The sequence below is a fragment of the Hordeum vulgare genome, unplaced genomic scaffold, assembly GCF_904849725.1.
Source record: "Hordeum vulgare subsp. vulgare unplaced genomic scaffold, MorexV3_pseudomolecules_assembly, whole genome shotgun sequence".
NCBI lineage: Eukaryota > Viridiplantae > Streptophyta > Magnoliopsida > Poales > Poaceae > Hordeum > Hordeum vulgare.
Genome location: NW_025422575.1, coordinates 61555 through 80649, shown reverse-complemented (window position 1 = coordinate 80649; position 19095 = coordinate 61555). Strand labels below are relative to the sequence as shown.

Genomic DNA, 19095 nt, shown 5'->3' with positions numbered 1-19095 from the left:
CCACAAGCTTTCCCTAACCGTCAAACCGTCAACCACGCTGTAACAATTAATCATTTTCTTCCTCGCGCGCGGTGTGATGAGAATGGGGTAACTAAATTTAGTACTATTTAAGCATATACTCCCTCCGTTCCTAAATATAAGTCTTTGTAGAGGTTTCACTAGTGGACTACATACGAATGCATATAGACATACTTTAGAGTATAGATTCAATCATTTTGCTCCGTATATAGACCCTTAGTAAAATCGCTTAAAAGACTTATATTTAGGAACGAAGGGAGTATATATATACGTACTAGTGGGAAGTGCAACTTTTTGTTTCTTGCGGCGAGTGGGAACGGCAACTTGGATGCATGCATGGGTGCTGCCACCTAAATATAGTCAATAATTTTGCTGGAACAAAGGCCTAATCATTTCTTTTCTGTGAGTTCATGAAAGTACAACGAATACAAGAAATAATAAAAATTATATCCAAATTCGTAGATCATCTAGCGACGACTATAAACACTAAAGTGAGTCGAAGTCGTGCTGACGTCATCGCCCCTCCCGACCTGGAGCCTCCGCCAACGACCTGAGCATGGATGAGCTTTCTTGTTGACATGGGGAACAGAGGGGGGAGAATGGAGGAGGGCAACCATGATAAAGCTCCGCCGTGCTTAGGCGTCCGCTTTGTTGCCATGCCAAGGGCTCCGAGGGAGGCGCTTGGCATCGGCCAGAAACTAAGAGGGAGAGAATAGAGGAGTCCACACATGTGCTTAGGCAGGGCATGGTTTCTTGAAGAAACTAAGGCGTTGGATTTTGCTCTGCTTACGCTTGAAATTAGGGGAAAAACTTAAAGTTCTAGCTGTTTTAACAGGTCCCGCTATGTGTCATAGTCCGTTAAACTTATGAAATGGTGGGGTATAGCAGGCTATAGCCTAGCTATAGCTGATATGGAGGGACGACGCTATTTTGCGTAGCCCACTATTTGAAACACTGCAAAGAACCGAGATAACTAACAGTTGTAGTTAACGAACAAGAGACTAATAGTGCCCTTACAGAACAACAATGGATGAAGATCAATCACCTAATTAACCTTATCAACGGATGGCTTCATGCATTTAGGAAAATCCAGGCCCTTCTTGTGGATCAAGAGGTCGTAGCAGTAGGCCTCTGGGTTGTAGCTCAGGTGGACCACGGCGTCCTCTTACTTGTTTGTCCCTTCTTCTTATTCTTCTTCTTCTTCCCGACGTGTGCTCCCCCGGCATCGTCGGGAGACTAGCAACTCCTCCCCTTGCTTCTCTTTGTGCCTTATGATGCACGGTATTGCCGAACCCCAAGTAGCATTGACGGACGCAAGCCATGTAGGAGTCAGGGTCCAAGTCTGGATCAACTATGTCTTCGCATTCGAGTTCGCAAGACCAGGGCGGGTGGACGACCGTGTTCCCTTGCTTCATCTCTTCTTGTTGGAACACATACCCACACCTATGGCTACCTAGCTAGCAGGTGGCTATCTGGCTGGCCGCTGAACTATGCTATGCCTAACAAATAACAACACAAAAATGCATGGATGGATTGAGGATACATGCGCGCACGAGCCTGCATACATATGTGATCTTCTGTTTGGGAGACACTAATTAAGCATCAGATGCATGTGCATTACTATACATGCAGTTGCTTCAAAATCAACTCTAGGTACTGTACAAGATAAGACTAGATTAAAGAAGCAGCTAGGTACTCCTCCATCGTTAATTCATGCACACATTTAATTAATAGTTCAGTCAACTTACTCACCATCTACGTTCCGCCAGGCCATGCAAGAGGTATCGATCCGATCAGCTAATTAAGTTCCGACATCTCAGGGCGTGCGATGCACGAGCTTCCGTTAATGTTTGACTGACACGTAATTGCCATCCTCTTCCACATCCAACTGCACAATCAACTACTCCCACCAGTTGTGTCCTTCCAGGCATTCAAGGATGGAGCTGATGTGGTTTTGTGATGCTATCTAGTGGGCGGCTCTGATGGATCCAATGCACCAGCTTCAGATCAGATCCAACAACTACGTTTGGCCGCACCACTTGCTTGTTGTTTATGCTTTTGCCTTGGATCCACCCTCCCGAGAAGCAAAAACTCACCTAAGTGGCCACTTGTTGCAATTAAGCCGAACTCGTCGCTGTGTAGCATTTTTCTGTGTTGATTAGCATGGGTTCTTATTGACTTAAAATGAAGCATCATGGAGATGCAAACCTAAGTGCAGATTCGGTCTCTGTATAGTTAGGATGCACACACAACCAATAGCATCACATGCATATCATATAATTAGTTTGACTAAAAGAAAATCGGAAAACTTGTGCACTTGAATTGGATCTCCATCTTGACGGGTTATTTCCTCGTTTGGTTGACCTATATGTAAGAACGTTATTTTATTCTCGTTTGGCGGGGTATAGAAGTGTGTTCTTCCATACATACGTACATACATAGATAAACACACACTGTATTTTTGTTGAATCTATATGACAGACTTTACCAACGACATGTCAAACATTGTTGAGATGTAGTAAGATGATGTGTAGTAGTTCGATTGATGATTCCGGGCTCCTGCATCAATACAGTTTAGCACGGCGACTATAAAGTACTCCATCCGTTCCTAAATATAAGTTTTTTTATATATTTTATCAGGGAACTACATACGGAGCAAAATGAGTGAATCTACACTGTAAAATATGTTTATATACATTCGTATGTAGCCTTTTAATGAAACCTCTAAAAAAACTTATATTTAGGAACGAAGGGAGTATATTATAGCTACTAGAATGATTGTGCTTACGACATTTTTACATCCAAGCTGTTACAACACTGTGGATCAAGATACATTCACTGGATCGCTTCCATCAACAAGTGAGCTAAAACAAGTTTAATCCTCTAACGCTTTCATGGATGCACTTGATGCTAGAAAGATTCAGTTGTATCGTCAGCGCTTAAGCAACATCTTCTTTTGTATCACCTTACAAGTCGATGCCACAAAAGTAGTTGTCAAAAACATATTGGCAGCACTATGTGCAGTTTTCTTATTTCACCCCCTTTTATTTCAAATCTGAAAACAACGGTGGCACACACAGACGATTGTGTGCTAACACATGGATATGGAGAAAATGGAGGTAGTCAACAAACATGGTAACAACGTGCTCCCTCTGTTCCTACATATTTGTTGGTGAGGAGAACTAAACTAGCTCTCGCCAACAATAAATATTGTGGCATAGAGGGAGTACAAGATTGTAACCTAATCAACAACTTGTAATAAGGAAAGCAAAAGATACTGCGAGGCGGTACCAACTTCTAGAGGACAATAGCTTTCTCAATCCAAGAAGGTCAGGTTGACAACGCACGGCGGACCCTCTTCCTCCGTCCTCTCTTCTTCCGGTCGCGTGCCCTCCGCCCTCGACGCCGGGAGACCGATTCCTCAGGGTCTTGCTTCATTTGGACCTGCCTCCTCGCATTTTTTGAGGCATTCCCCTTGGTCATGTATGTGGCGGCACATGAAGGAGCAGAAATTTGGGTCCCAGCGCAGCTGGTATGGGGAGGCATCCTCCGCTTGCTTTTTCTTCTCTTCGTCTTCCCGTCCGACGCGCTCCGTCGGCATCGCCAGTAGCCCAGCTCCTCCTCCTCTTCCTCCTCCCGCTTCTTCTCCTTCCACACCACTCTGCTGGCACCGTTTGACGCAGGCGTTGATGTCGTCGGCGTGGCGGCAGCGCACGCGACAGGTAGCCGGGGCACCTATTCCTCCGACTGACGTCCCCCCTTCTGTCGTCCTCCCATGGGCTCGCAGACGCACGCCCCACAGGCACGCGGCGTGGCAGGGTTTGTAGTCCTCCCGGCCGCTGCACAGTGTCTTGCAGGAGTTTGGGCTGGTCTTGGCCGCCGCCGCCCCGACGACGAGCAGGGCTAGGCCTAAGACCACGCAGGACACCAAGACGCCGGCGCTGCTGCTCTTATTCGAACCCATGCCCATGGATAGCTAAGTTGCTGGTTGATAGCTAATTAAGGCTTAACTTAGCAGCTGTGTATGGTTGCTGATTGATGGGTTGTGGAGACGGGGACACACGCACATATAAAGAGGCCGGTGAAGCTAGCTAAAGGTTCCTGTCATGAATTTGAGAGGGTGTTTGTTTTCAGGGACTTATTGGTTTAGGAACTTAAAAAAGTCTCCATAAGTCCCATCTAAACCAAGCAGGAGTGACTTATAGGGACTTATAATGGTCATTTGGTTTAGATGGGACTTATAGAGACTTTCTTAAGTTCCTAAACCAATAAGTCCCTGAAAACAAACACCCTCTCAAATTCATGACAGGAACCTATAGGAGGGACTTATAGTGGACTTACATAGCCTCCTGCGGGCCACCACAACATGGGCGACGCTGTTAGTACTAATCTTGTCATCATGTATCTGCATATTTGGTTTAGTCATGCATATAGCATAGTTTATAAAGTTCTTGTCCGGCAAGGTCTCGACTGAGCGTGCAAAGAAGACGAGATGCTAGCTGCCGTGTGATAAGGCGTGCAAGGTGTGTTGCAGCACTGCCGTGAGATGTGGCAAGCAGGCGCGAGACGGATGGAGCGGCTGGACAAATCAGTAGAGAAAAATGGGCAAGTCATTAGTTACATACACGTACGTAGTAGCTAGTCCTTGGGATCCTAAGTACGGAGTAGATTCTAGGAGAAGATAAGGCCACAATAGTGCATGGAATTAGTTGGATAGTTAGCTATCTTTATGCATGCACATTTTAGTGTTCGCATCCTTGAGTGATTTGAGGAGGTGGGCGTAGTGGCCTGTGTGCATGGGATGAGTCTGATCCTGTGTATTTCTAGTGCTTTGAGAGTAATGAGGAAATCAGCCGTGACGTGTATAATGAAAAATAAAATGTAGTCTCTTGTTTCACCAACAAGAAGGGTGTCTCTTGTGCAAAGCAAAAGCTGATCTTCTCCTTGGTTGTGTGCGTGTGGGGTAGAGTTTCTCACCATGTGTGTGTGTGCGCGCGTGCGTGAAAAGAAGAAAGATACTCCCTCCGTTCTTAAATATAAGACATTTTAGAAATTGTACTATAAACTACATATGGATGTACATAGACATATTTTAAAATATAGATTCACTCATTTTGCTTCCTATGTAGTATTCTAATGAAATTTCTAAAATGTCTTATATTTTGGAACGGAGGGAGTAGTTGTAAGCCAGAGGAAGGAGGAGCGGGCGCCAATGGACGCATGCATGGTATCGACCCGACATGTGCGCGCGTGCATTGCATGTGCATGAGTGGATCAGATCGTATCAAACTCGCTCTTTATCCATAGTTTAAAACAACTATTTGCGCGCTATTAAGAGCTTCCTTGTTTGACTGTCGACCATGGATCGATCTAACCTCCATAGAAGCAAAAGCTCAGCTGCATGCCACGCATATATATAAAGGCTATGTAGGTGGGTGGTTCAAGATTAAGGCTTAACTTAGTAGCTGTGTACGTAGCGGTGTAGACGGGGACACACACACACATATAAAGAGGCCGTTGAAGCTAGCCAAAGGTTCCTCTCATGAACCTGATCAATCTTAGCGAGTACCCCGTGGCCACAACCACACGGGCAATGCATGTGCACACACGGATCGGACATCAACTTGCTCTTTATGTATATGTATATGTCTACTTGCTTCAATGCATTGCCCATGTGGTAGCTAGTTTGTGCACTGTACGTTAATGATGTCACAATAACACAATATGGAACTGAAACAGGTCACTCCAAAAAGGGGATACATCTAGTTATGAATGAATAATTGAAGAATATTTGTCATATTTTTGTTACATGAGGTAAACATTGTTGGGACAAACCCACCGGCGACCCAAACGCCGGACGAAGGTAAATGAAGGAGACACCACGCTTTTTTCCTGCTACGAACGCCCCTGCCAACGAACGGCATGTATGTTGCCTTTATTTCTCCTAACGACTCAAACACATATACACTGAGGTACACACGCACACACGCAGCACAACCTCGAAAGAACTCTCACGTCGATCGGGCGCACACCACGATCCCGATGGAGACTAATACGACCTTCCAGTGTCGGGCCCTAACACCAGCTGGCCACTGGTACGTAGTTTCCAGTATCGGGCCTTCTCACCTGCCCGTCACAACTGGCTTCTGTTGCCCGCCACAGCTGCCACCTTAGCTGTTGCGACGTTCTGCCCATCGTGTTAGATAAAACGAGATCAACGAGACACGAGAGACACGGATTTTTACGTGGAAACCCTTGCGGGAGAAAACCACGGACGCACGAAGGCGCAATCACTATGAGGAGGAGTATTACAAGCACGAGACGACAGACCGTCTTTAGGTGCGACTACATGGAGTATATATGAGGGGCAATACATAAGAGTCCTTGCAGGACAAGTAAACGAGTTGTACTCGTACGCGTCGGTACCAACGCAAAGGCCCACACCGTTTGTACTACGTCTAGTCCAATACGGTAGAATTTGGATCACAATTTAACAATCTCCACCTTGAGCCAAATTCCCTCCAGTAGTCGAAGAAAGTGAATAACTCCATCCAAATCAGCTTAAACACATTGTGCGACTAGTGAGAAATACCAACTAAGCCTGAGCAAAGCTCAAACTTATTGGTAGGAACTGGCTTTGTCATCATATCAGCTGGATTATCATGAGTACTTATCTTGCATACCTTCAAATCACCTTTAGCAACAACATCTCGAACATAGTGAAATCTGACATCAATGTGTTTTGTTCTCTCGTGATACATTGGATTTTTTGTAAGATATATAGCACTTTGACTGTCAGAAAATATGGTAGGGCAAGATGAATCTCCACAAAGCTCAGTGTACAAACCTTTCAACCAGACAGCTTCTTTGCATGCCTCAGAAATAGCCATATACTCGGCATCAGTAGTGGAACAAGCCACAATAGACTGCAAAGTTGCTCTCCAACTCACAGCACAACCACCAATGGTGAAAACATAACCTGTGAGCGATCTTCTCTTATCCAAATCACCAGCAAAATCAGAATCAACAAAACCAACAAGTCCATCTCCAGTTTTCCCAAACTGTAAATAAGCATTAGAAGTACCTCGTAGGTATCTGAAAATCCACTAAACTGCATTCCAATGTTCTTTTCCAGGATTAGCCATGTATCTACTAACAACACTCAGTGCATAAGATAAATCCGGACGAGAACAAACCATGGCATACATAAGTGAACCAACTGCACTCGAATAGGGAACTCTAGACATGTACTCAATATCTGCATCTGACTCAGGACATAAGGCTGATGATAATTTGAAGTGTGCAGCTAACGGAGTACTTACTGGCTTGGCATTATGCATATTAAAACGACGAAGAACTTTATCAATATATCCCTTCTGACTGAGATATAATTTTCCAGATGGTCTATCTCTGGATATTTCCATGCCAAGTATTTTCTTTGCTGCACCCAAATCCTTCATCTCAAATTCATTACTCAATTGCTTCTTTAGTTCATCAATCTCTGACATGCTCTTTGCAGCAATTAACATATCATCAACATAAAGGAGCAAATAAATAGCTGAACCATTGACAGTTTTCAAGTAAACACAACTATCATAATTAGACCGTTTGAAACCTTGAGAGAGCATAAAGGTGTCAAATCTCTTGTACCACTGTCGAGGGGATTGCTTCAATCCATAAAGAGATTTCTTTAACTTACAGACAAGCTTTTCTTTTTCAGGAATAACAAAACCTTCAGGTTGTTCCATATAAATATCCTCTTCCAATTCTCCATGTAAGAATGCAGTTTTAACATCCAATTGTTCAAGCTCAAAATCATTCATGGCAACAATACTAAGTAAAGTGCGAATAGAGCTATGCTTCACAACAGGAGAAAAGACTTCGTTATAGTCAATACCTGGAATTTGGCTATAACCTTTAGCAACCAACCTTGCTTTATATCTTGCCTCATCATTAGGAGAAACACCTTCCTTTATTTTGAAAACCCACTTGCAACGAATAGGTTTCTTCTCTCTAGGTAATCTTACCAAATCCCAAGTGCCATTCTTTTCAAGTGATTCCATCTCATCATGCATAGCAGTCATCCACTTATTACTATCACCAGAAATAATAGCCTCGGAATATGAAGAAGGCTCAGCATTACCTTCAATTTCTTCTGCAACAGATAATGCAAAAAAAAACAATATTGCACTCCTCAATTAACCTCTCAGGTGCATTAATACCCCGCCTAACTCTGTCACGTGCGAGATTCCAACCGGGTGGAACAATAGGCTGATTTGGAATGACATGTTCATCATCAAAGACGGGTTCATCATGTGCATCAACATTTTCCTTATCAGAAGTATCACCTGAATCAATAACATGCTCCACCTGAACAGTAGGCTGCTGAACAGTAGACTGCTGTTCACTCTCAATTGGAACATTAGTAGGTGCAACATCATGTAACATAGCAGATTCATTAAAAATAATGCTCCTGCTAATAACAATCTTTTGTGTTTCAGGATTCCACAATTTAAAACCTTTAACACCAGATTTGTAACCAAGAAAGATGCACTTAACAGCCCTAGGCTCCAACTTCCCATTATCAACATGAGCATAAGCAGTGCAACCAAAAACTCTCAACTGTGAATAATCAGCAGGTGAACCAGACCATACCTCAATTGGAGTTTTCTTATTAAGAGGAATAGATGGTGAACGGCTGATGAGATAACAAGCAGTGGAAGCGGCCTCAGCCCAAAAACGCCTATGCAAACCTGCATTGGAGAACATGCAACGGGCTCTGGAAATAATGGTCTTGTTCATACGCTCAGCAACACCGTTTTGTTGAGGAGTATAAGGAACGGTGTGGTGTCTGACAATGCCTTCAGACTTGCAATAATTCCCAAATTTCTTAGAACAGAATTCCATACCATTATCAGTGCGAAGTATTTTTTACCTTCTTTTCAGTTTGTCTCTCAATCATAATCTTCCACTCCTTAAAAGCTGAGAAAGCTTGCCATTTATGCTTCAAGAAATAAGGCCAAACCTTTCTCGAATAATCATCAATAATAGTCAACATGTAACGAGCACCACCTAATGACCTTTTGCGAGATGGTCCCCATAAATCAGAATGCACATAATCAAGAATACCTTCAGTTGTATGAGTCGAAGTGTTGAACTTCACCCTCTTGTGCTTGCCGAAGATACAATGCTCACAAAATTTCAATTTACCATTTTGGTATCCTTTAAGAAGACCTCTCTTATTTAACTCTGCCAAACCAAGTTCACTCATATGTCCAAGACGCATATGCCAAAGGTTAGAAGCATCACAACTAGAATTCTTTGAAATAACTGGAGTAGCGTTACCTGAAACGGTAGAACCTCGAAGGTAATAAAGACCATTGGTCGAACTTAAGTCACCTTTCATCACAATGAGAGAACCTTTGGTGACCTTCAAAACACTATCTCCACCTGAATACTTGTACCCCTTTGCATCAAGGGCACTCACAGAGATAAGATTTCTCTTCATCTTCGGAATATACCGAACATCTGTCAAAGTTCTGATTGTGCCATCAAACATCTTGATTCGAATGGAACCAATGCCTTCAATCTTGCATGGTGAATTATCAAAACCCAACACGGAACCAGCAGCAGTAGTAGAATCAAAAGTAGTAAACCAATCTCTATGCGGGCACATATGAAAAGTACACGCAGTGTCAAGTACCCACTCATCATTGGTCTCAGCACATCCAGCAATAACAACAAGAGCATCATCGGAACTTTCATCACGAGCAACATTAGCAGAATTTTCACCTTGTTTGTTACCTTTCGGTTTGTATGTGCCATTCCTCTTTTCCTTGTTCTGCAACTTGAAACATTCTGAGATGTCATGCCCGTCTCTCTTGCAATACCTGCAAGACTGCTTCTTGTCTCTAGATTGCGACCGGCCCCTCTGGCCGTTCTTACTTTTGCCACGGTTTCCATTATGTGAGCTCTTCTCCTTTGTCCTGCCACGAACAGATAATCCCTCGGCTTGGGATGAACTCGAACCATCATGAGGCACCATTAATTTCATCTTCTCCTTAGAGTTCAAAGCTTCATAAACTTCATTAAGCGTGAGAGTATCACGACTGTATAATATGGTGTCTCGAAAATTGGTATAAGAACTTGGCAGCGAACAAAGTAACATTAAAGCAGTATCTTCTTCATCATACGTAACCTCCATTGCAGCTAGATCGGATATGATCTCTTTAAATTCTGAAATATGATTCAAAACGTTACCTCCCTCGGGTAACCTGTGCATGAATAATTTTTGCTTCAGATGCATCTTGCTGGTGAGATCTTTAGTCATGCAAATCCCTTCCAGCTTTAACCATAGAGCGGCGGCAGTTTTCTCGCTCAAAACTTCCTGCAAAATATTATTATGCAAATGGAGTTGAATTTGTGACAAAGCCTTACGATCCCTTCTTTTCTCCTCAGCAGTCTAATCCTCAATTCTGTTCTTTCCAAAACTATCCAGTGCATCATCATAGTCGGCCTGCGCCAACAACGCCCGCATCTTGACTTGCCATAGGGTAAACCTTGTGTCACGGTCCAGCAGCGGAAGATCGTACTTCATGGAAGCCATGAGTAGATAAATCTGTGTACACAAAGTAGTACAAGCCGGCAGAAAATTCTTGACAGAATTAATATGCGGAGCAAAGAACTAGAAACAATAGCACCTGGTAGCTTCGGTTGTGGATGTAGCAATTGAGAACGAACCAAACAAAAAATCTGTGTTACGTGTAGCAGCAGCAACTTGCTTGATGGATTTTGCTCTGTGGCTGGAAAGTAGCAGCAGCGACTTGTGGCAGTACTCCGATCTGACGAGCGGCTACAGCCACGAATCTTGGTTGCGTGGAGCAGCAGCACTTGCGGTAACAGCGGCAGCCTCCTCGCGAGCGAAAAAACGGATCGGGTCGCGACGAGGCGCGCGATGGAACCGAGGGGCAAGCTGGCGAGTGAAATAAAAAACCCGGATCGAGGCGGGGACGCGTTAGAACCCTAATTTCTCTCGATCTGAAATCTCGTATCTTAAACCATAGCTCTGTATACCACTTGTTAGATAAAACGAGATCAACGAGACACGAGAGACACGGATTTTTACGTGGAAACCCTTGCGGGAAAAAACCACGGACGCACGAAGGCGCAATCACTATGAGGAGGAGTATTACGAGCACGAGACGACAGACCGTCTTTAGGTGCGACTACATGGAGTATATATGAGGGGCAATACATAAGAGTCCTTGCAGGACAAGTAAACGAGTTGTACTCGTACGCGTCGGTACCAACGCAAAGGCCCACACCGTTTGTACTACGTCTAGTCCAATACGGTAGAATTTGGATCACAATTTAACACATCGCTACAGAGGGAGGAGCACGGACGATTGTCAATATAACAGCAAAATGAATTCATCTTAACGTACTAATTAATTCTCAATATATCACTTCAAAGTTGTTCGACATAAGAAACAAACATCAATGTATCACATTCATCTTAACATACTAATTAATTAACTAATAGTTTTCTGGCTGATATATTCATGACTTAGTTGTAAACATAGTCAACAACAACCATCATTTGACAGTCAGTGCGGTTGCTCTTCCCTATAGTGATTACCACAAAGGTATCCACCCTCAGTTCTCTCTTTCCCTTGATGAAGTCCTGCCAGATGGACTCATGGAATGATATGCGCCCGTCGCAACAAGGGACGATATGGGAGGTCCGGTTGGATCATTTTTTTCCTTCTCTCTTGTCCAGTCACTGACCGGACGGGTCCGCGGGCGTATGAAGGGTCATATGAAGGATCGGGCTATAGATGCTCTTATTTAACTGACAAACGATTACCCTATTGGGGACACCCTGCAGCATTTGCATGTGCGTAGCTGCATCATATATCAACTTGCTATTTGTGTTCATATATAATATATGCACTTGCTTCCAAATTAACATATTAGATTATATTAGGTACTAGCTGTATTAGGTTAGCAGAACTGTAGTGGCAATTAATGCAAGTTGTCGATCAACACGTCCAAGCTTCCTTGTTGGAACACCTACATATGTGCGCCACTTGCTCCCCTTCGTTGTTGCTTGTGCAGTATATATATCAACTTGTTTTTGTGCATATATATCAACTTGCTTGAAACGCAACTAGATTCATTCATGCTAACTGTAATTACTACCTCTACTCCTATTGTTAATATTAGCTTCATTGTTCTTGTATTTTATAATAGAAGTTAAATATTGGCATCACTCTGTGCTATTATAATTTCCCCATCTGCACTGTTCCTGTAATAGAAGAGACATTTGCTTTAGCGCATTCATCTGTCATGAATAGTGGTCCAGTCTTTGATCAATCCTTCATCCCGGTAGGTGTTTCTCGTTTTGGTTATGAAGATCATTTTCCGGCAAAAGTCATTGTCGAAGATACCAAGCTTAGAAATATGAAGGTTTCTTTGTCCAAACTAGACGACTTGCCAAAGTCTAAATTTGCTTGAGCTCTAGTACCAGATTTCATTTCATCCCTTAAGTGGCAAAATTGTCTAGTTCCAATCATTCATGATTTTACCTTACCAAAATGGATTTAACCATGATGTTGTGCTTGTTCTGTACAGCCAAATGATTTTAAAATGGATAGATAATAAAATTTTGCAGAACAAATAATTTGGAAAAATAGACAACCAGTACGAAAAACATTGTATGCTTTTTTATGGAGTAAAACAGCTCTTTAGATTGAAATTTACGAGGAAAATATATATTTTGAAAACAAGGAATGCTCATGGAATATTGAAAAATATCTGAGTATTACAAAGGAGTTTCTATACTTTTACAGAAAACATGTTTTTTTAATCCTACTTCCAACAAAGTTGTCAGCTGACCTAGGCCACCACCAACCACACCCGTTCAAATCTAAAGATGGTGGAGCTCTGATACGCTGCCCCAATGCACGATCTCACCACCACCAGACATGCAGGTGTGCCGTAAGGTAACCCGTTGACGAGTTCAGCGTGCACCCCACTCTGACAAGGAGGTCAACACTCGTCGCCCCATGCCGCCACATCCTTCGCAGGAACATCCAAGTTCGGACCCGAACAGCGTGTCGCCCCCCGAAAGAGCATCACGGTGAATCACGACTTGCTGAGCCCGACCACCACATTTCCGGTAGCAGCTGGACAACACCCCCCCCCCCCATCTCCCACCCCCACCGCCTCATGAGCATACGTTAGCCGCGACACAGCCGGCCATCGCCTAGATTGATTAGCTATGAACGTATCTAGTCAAGTTTTAGTATTTAGATACTCCAATTTCTAGAGAAAGTTAAGCCAATAATTTTGGAACGGAGGGAGTCAATTCTTATATATGTGGGATAGATGCACGGTGTAACCTATGCCAACATAATACACATGCATGCGGGGGAGTCGACAGCGTGTGCCGGAGCATGGATGGCCAGGGTGCGATATTGTGATGGTGTCATGAGGAGGAGCGTCCATAGTCAGGTCTTGGGATGTAACTTTCGTCGGTGAACCTCGTTAAAAAATCTCGGCGTCATGCTCCGGTGATTGCTTTGTCCTTGGTAGATTGACTAACGCCTCGGACTAATTCAAACACCGACTACATCATCATGGGGAAGGGGGTACCTCTTCACATGGCTTGATTTTCTCCAAAAATATCGGCTTACAACTATTATGACGAAAGATCTTGATAATTTCTCTAGATGGATGGATCAAGCGAGAGATCTATCTTCATCCATTCTATCAGATCAGACCCGACATCTGTGCGCTGGGCTTCCACGAAGGTTAGATTGCCATCACGTACAAGTGCAGCTTGGCTACTACCCCATGGCGAGTCGATACATCAGCTTAACTACTTCGTAATGCCCAGATGCTGCAGGGTTTACATGGATGTCAGACAGAAGAGGTGGGCCAACTAGCTCAGTTAATATGTGGTGAATGCATGTGCATGCAGCCAAGCCGCCAAATTATTTTGCTCTGAGTAGATCTAGTGCAGTTAGCGCGGCGTCCCATGCGAGACATGTCCACTTTCATTCTTTAATTTTGGGCAATGAAAATATTGGGAGCACTGTTTTGTTGGTCTTGTTAGCTATATTAGATTAGCAGAGGTATGCTGACATTTAGAGCAATGTGTCGAGCTTCCTTGTTTGACGGCCTGCATGTGAGCAACTTGCTGCTCTTGTTTGTCTTTTGTGCAGTAGATACATGTGCACAGCTGGATCATATCAACTTGCTTGCTTTTATGTTACATATCTAATGCCACAAACTCAACTTAGTTACATATCTACATGTAGTTTTTTCTTTTCTTTTTTCGTGCATAGGCATAGCTTTGGTCTTGAAGGGCTTTGCTCTTTGCCGGTGGATTCTTTTTTGTGTGTTTCTGTTAGTTGTGTGCGTCCAAGTTAAGTAGCCATTGTATTTGTATCCCTATGAGGTTTCATTGTGAGTCAATAAAGTTCACGCATTGTCTGAAAAAAAGATAACTAAAAATAAATAGTATGACTCTTTGAAAGTACGTGCAGCAGGCTCCACCGATAGGGAGTGCTCCATCTGGATAGATCGGGTTACAAGGCTCATTTTTTTTTTTTTGAAAAGGAGGCTGAGCCCCGGCCTCTGCATCAAGTGATGCATGCAGCCATACAAGGCTCATTTAGAGTTTATCTTAATTCTCGTGTCAATCCTTTAAAAACAAATAGTTTGGCAATGCCACCATATGACACCATAAAACAAATAGTTCAACAACAACTACTTCTTTTTTGCCAAGGAAAGGGAAAGGGATCGATGGGAAACTAAAAAATAACGAAATGATGCAAATATGATAATAACCTTACAACAAGTAGTTGAGAAAGATCGATCACCTAATTGGTGAGATCGACCATGGGAATCCACCAGGAACTAAAACACCATGTACTCACGGGCGTCGCCCTTCTTGGGTTGTGAGATGGCCTTGCAGAAGGCATCATCTTCCGCTTCCCTTCTTATTCCCGTCCGGCATGCTCGGTTGGCATGGCCAGCACCTCAAATCCTCCTCCTCTTGCTTTCTCTTGCTGTTGCTGCTTCATCTTCCTCATCTGCTTGGCATCCTCCAAGACACCGACGATTCCGGCACCAGGGTGGCACTGATTCATGCAGGATGCGTAAACATATGGGTAGTGCATATAAGGAAGGCACTGCAAATAGCAGCTAGCCATGATTGTGGTCTTCTTCAGCCCCTCGGCCAGCACTGCCCGTAGCGCAACTCCTCCGCCTGCTTCTTGCCCTTCTGTTGCCCCATTGTCCACCAGAAGCACAGCACCGCTGCCGGACGAGATGCCCGGCATGTCCTTGCAGAACACGCAGTCGCGTGCCTCCGCCACCACAAGGAGCAGCGCTAGGCCTAGGAATACACCCGGGAGAACAACGCTGCTGCTGCCCTTCTTGGAACCCATGGTCTTGGCTAGCTAGCTGCGTGGCTGGCTGCTGCTAAGATGGACGGGCACGCTCACATATAAAGAGGCTGTCTGGTTAAGCTAGCTATGGTTCCTCACTTGAATGTTGAATCTGATCCATCCAGCTTCCTTCCTGCCCTCCACCACCTGCATGATGAACCTTTGTATTGTAGAAATAAATCAGAGGTACAAAGAAATAAATCAGAGGTATTGTAGAAATAAATCAGAGGTACCCTTGCTTCAATTTGTGGAAGCACTCACTAAGTTATTTACAGGAGTAAAAGAGTTCTTGCATATTGTAGAAATAAATCAGAGGTACAAAGAAATTAACAATGCTGAACGGCCTAGTATACACAAATAATGACTAATGACCCTATTATGGAATCGTTGACATTGACGTGGTTCAACCCAAAAAAATCGAGGTAGAGACATAGACATAGACAAGGTACTGCCGAGATAGAGACATAGACATAGACATGGACATGGCAGCTGCCGAGATCGTTGGACATTTGCACGACCTTCAGAATGCGATCCTCCTCTGCTAGGGACACACTGCGGCATGTGCATGTGCATAGTTGCATCATGTATCCACTTGCTATTTATGTGTATATATAAGCACTTGCTTCCAGATTAACTAGGTACTAGCTGGATTAGATTAGCAGAATTGTGGTGACAATTAGCGCGATGTGTCGAGCTTCCTCGTTTAAGGGCCTGCATTTGCGCCACTTGCTCCTCTCGTTTGTCTTTTGGGCAGTAGCTAGATACATGTGCACAACTGAACCATGCATATCAACTTGCATTTATATGTATGCATATCCATTGCCACAAACTCAACTTGATAAATGCATGCCAACGTGTGTGGTAGACATCATTAGGTTCAACTCTTTCCGGGAACAATTGCACTTCAAAAACCTATTTAGCGCTATTCAAAATATAGGACTCCGATGCCCCCATCCATCAAAAGGAGCTATTGTACCTACGTGTAATTTTGAGACTCTTGGATGACCTTTTTTTTTCAAAATGTCTAAGACCTCCTAGAATCCGTTTGATCTAAGATCTAACGACTCTCAAGAGCCCGTATGATAGTTTCATCTAAACCTTGGTAGCACCTCATATTTCCCCCATCGATCCGATCAGACCAGACCTGACATCTAGACATGTGCAGGTGCAGCTTCTTTGCTCCTTCCTGGCCAATCCATGCATGCATGATGCTTCTGGGTGGATGTTGACAAAAGCCCGTGGATCCACGGGCTCAACTGCTATGTGTTGAATGCGCGCATGTACATGCAACCTTGTCGTCAGTTAGCACGGCGGCCCATGCGTGACGTTTCCCCTTTCATTCTTTATTTCTTGGCAATGAAAATATTGAGAGCAGTGTGTGTCAATCTAGTGCAGTCAGCTTCATTATATTTAGAGTTAGATAGCTCGATTCCTTGACGTACGCCATGCATATAACCAGAATTGCCAAACACATAGCAGAAAAGGAAAAACAGTGGTGGCCTTAAAAGGGCGGCACACACACAAGAGGTTGTGTGCTCGCACATGAAATATAAAAGGAAACCAGAAATAATAATTAACAACAAGATCGACCACCTCATTAAAACCTTGTTAAAACAAACGACGATGTCCGTGCAGTGCAGGAGGCAGCAGCAACTTCTTGACGATAATAGCTTTGTCAGTCCAAGTTCAGGCTAAGGGCGCGTCCTCCTCTTGCGCCCTCTTCCCACAGCGGCGCCAAACACATGGCGTTACACTACAATCGCGAAACCATTCGCACTTTACTTTCCCCACAGACGTCAGCCCATCAACGGCTTCTGCTATTGCTTCTTCTCCTCCAGTTCCTCCATGGGCCGCCAACCGTGGGTCGTCGTCCGGCATATTCTTGGCGTAGCACTCTCCGACGCATTGATCTTGGGGAATGACCTTCTGCTCACGGCAGACGTCGTAGCACCAGACCGGGTCACTCAGGTGGAGGACGGCATCGGCTTGCTTCCCCTTTTCTTCTCTCTCGCGTCCGGCACGCTCCGTCGGCATCGCCAGGCGACCAGCTCTCCCTGCAACTCCACCACATCCTCTTGCTTCTTCTTGTCCTGTCACCCTGTGGGTCGCGAAACACCAATTAGTTTTAGCTGACATAACTAAAGCAAGCAAATTGATCCCGGAGACGCATCAACAGATTCAGCCAGCCTAACACGCTATTTCTCTTAGGAAAGGAAACCAGTTAGCTCACTTAAGAACAAAAGGAGAGCAGTACTACGTACCTCCCGTACAAGCACTCATTGTAGCACGGGCCGAAGTCCGACTCGGACCGCCCGCGGCACAACGCGGAGCAGTAGGCTGCATCCCCATGCTCTTCACCCAAGTTCCCGGCTCTCCCACCACCTTCCTTGCCCGCCGCATCGACGACGACGAGCAGGACTACACACCACACAACAACGACGCCGGCGCTGCTGCGCTTCTTGTTGGAACACATACCCACAGCCATGACTATCAACCCAACCCAAGGTGTATGGATTGAGTAGATGGGAACACCCGTATATAAATAGGCCAGTGAACCCAGCTGTATAGCCGGTGTCGTCCAAGATGTGGATATATATGTGATCAGATCCGACCTCTGCGCGCGCAATGCATGTGATCACATATCCACTTGCTTCCAAATCAACTACGGTACTGCAGCGCTAAGCTAAATTATTGGTTTAAAGAAATGATTGCTCGCAGGAGCAATGGATGCATGCATTGTTTGACCGCCCCATGCTTGCTGTTACTGCATCAACTTGCTTTTGTGCATAATGCCTGCCAAGTTACCAACTCGTGGTGGAGATACTACATGTTGTACTTAGAGAATCTCCAGCAGACGCCAAAAACAGCTTCACGCGTTAAAAATCTGTATTTTTGGGCACCGGACAGCACCAGCAGAGACTGAAAAACACATCACGCGTTAATGTTTTTAGGCACACACTAAAAAGCGCCATGGCAGGCAGCAAATTTAAGACGCCGGATCGCGCACGCTTCATTATTTACACTGCGTGTTCTTTTGGACGCGCGTTTTTGGACATCAGAAAAAACAATGTTAGTCCCCGGACAACAAAAGTGCTACACCGACGCGCTAAATTTTTTATTGCACGCGAAACTATTGTGCGCCTTTTGGAGATGCTCTTAAATGCAAATACATATTACCTTCATTCCTCCTGTTCTTTCTTCTTTACACAGTACAATTGCCGTTGCCCACATACATCTACATAATATGAATGGTATTACAAATTGCCGTTGCCCACATACATCTACATAATATGAATGGTATTACAAATTGCCGTTGCCCACATACATCTAGGTATTACAAATGGTGGTCCAGTCGTTGATTCTTCATCAGAATAGGCTGCATTTCCTTTTGGTTATGAAGATCATCTCCTGGCAGAAGTCGTTGTCGACGGACCAAAACTGAAGGGCGTACTCTTTCTTCACTTTCTTGAACCCATCTTCGCAACATGAAGGTTTTGCCTTATACCTAGAAGAAGACTTGCCAAAGTTTACATTTGCTTCCTTTCTAATACCAGATTAGTTTTGTCCCTTCGATCCCAAAATTGTCTAGTTCCGATCCCTATTTCATTATTTAAAATAA

The 19095-nt window shown here is 44.2% G+C and overlaps 2 protein-coding genes across 3 annotated transcripts; both read right to left on the bottom strand.

The window, feature by feature from the left end:
* Positions 1-14744: 14744 nt before the first annotated feature.
* LOC123420452 lies at positions 14745-15589 on the bottom strand. Of its 2 annotated transcripts, XM_045107356.1 has the most exons (2): positions 15330-15589; positions 14745-15254 (listed from the first exon to the last, which is right to left on the bottom strand). In XM_045107356.1, exons 1-2 carry the CDS (start codon positions 15474-15476, stop codon positions 15027-15029), a joined length of 375 nt encoding a protein of 124 aa, XP_044963291.1. In that variant the 5' UTR covers positions 15477-15589; the 3' UTR covers positions 14745-15026. The 2 variants fall into 2 exon arrangements, with proteins under 2 accessions (XP_044963291.1, XP_044963290.1); XM_045107355.1 differs by having other exon boundaries at positions 14745-15588.
* Positions 15590-16909: 1320 nt separating this feature from the next.
* Positions 16910-18047, bottom strand: LOC123420451. The gene is made up of 2 exons (XM_045107354.1): positions 17738-18047; positions 16910-17574 (listed from the first exon to the last, which is right to left on the bottom strand). Exons 1-2 carry the CDS (start codon positions 17959-17961, stop codon positions 17163-17165), a joined length of 636 nt encoding a protein of 211 aa, XP_044963289.1. The 5' UTR covers positions 17962-18047; the 3' UTR covers positions 16910-17162.
* Positions 18048-19095: the final 1048 nt, after the last annotated feature.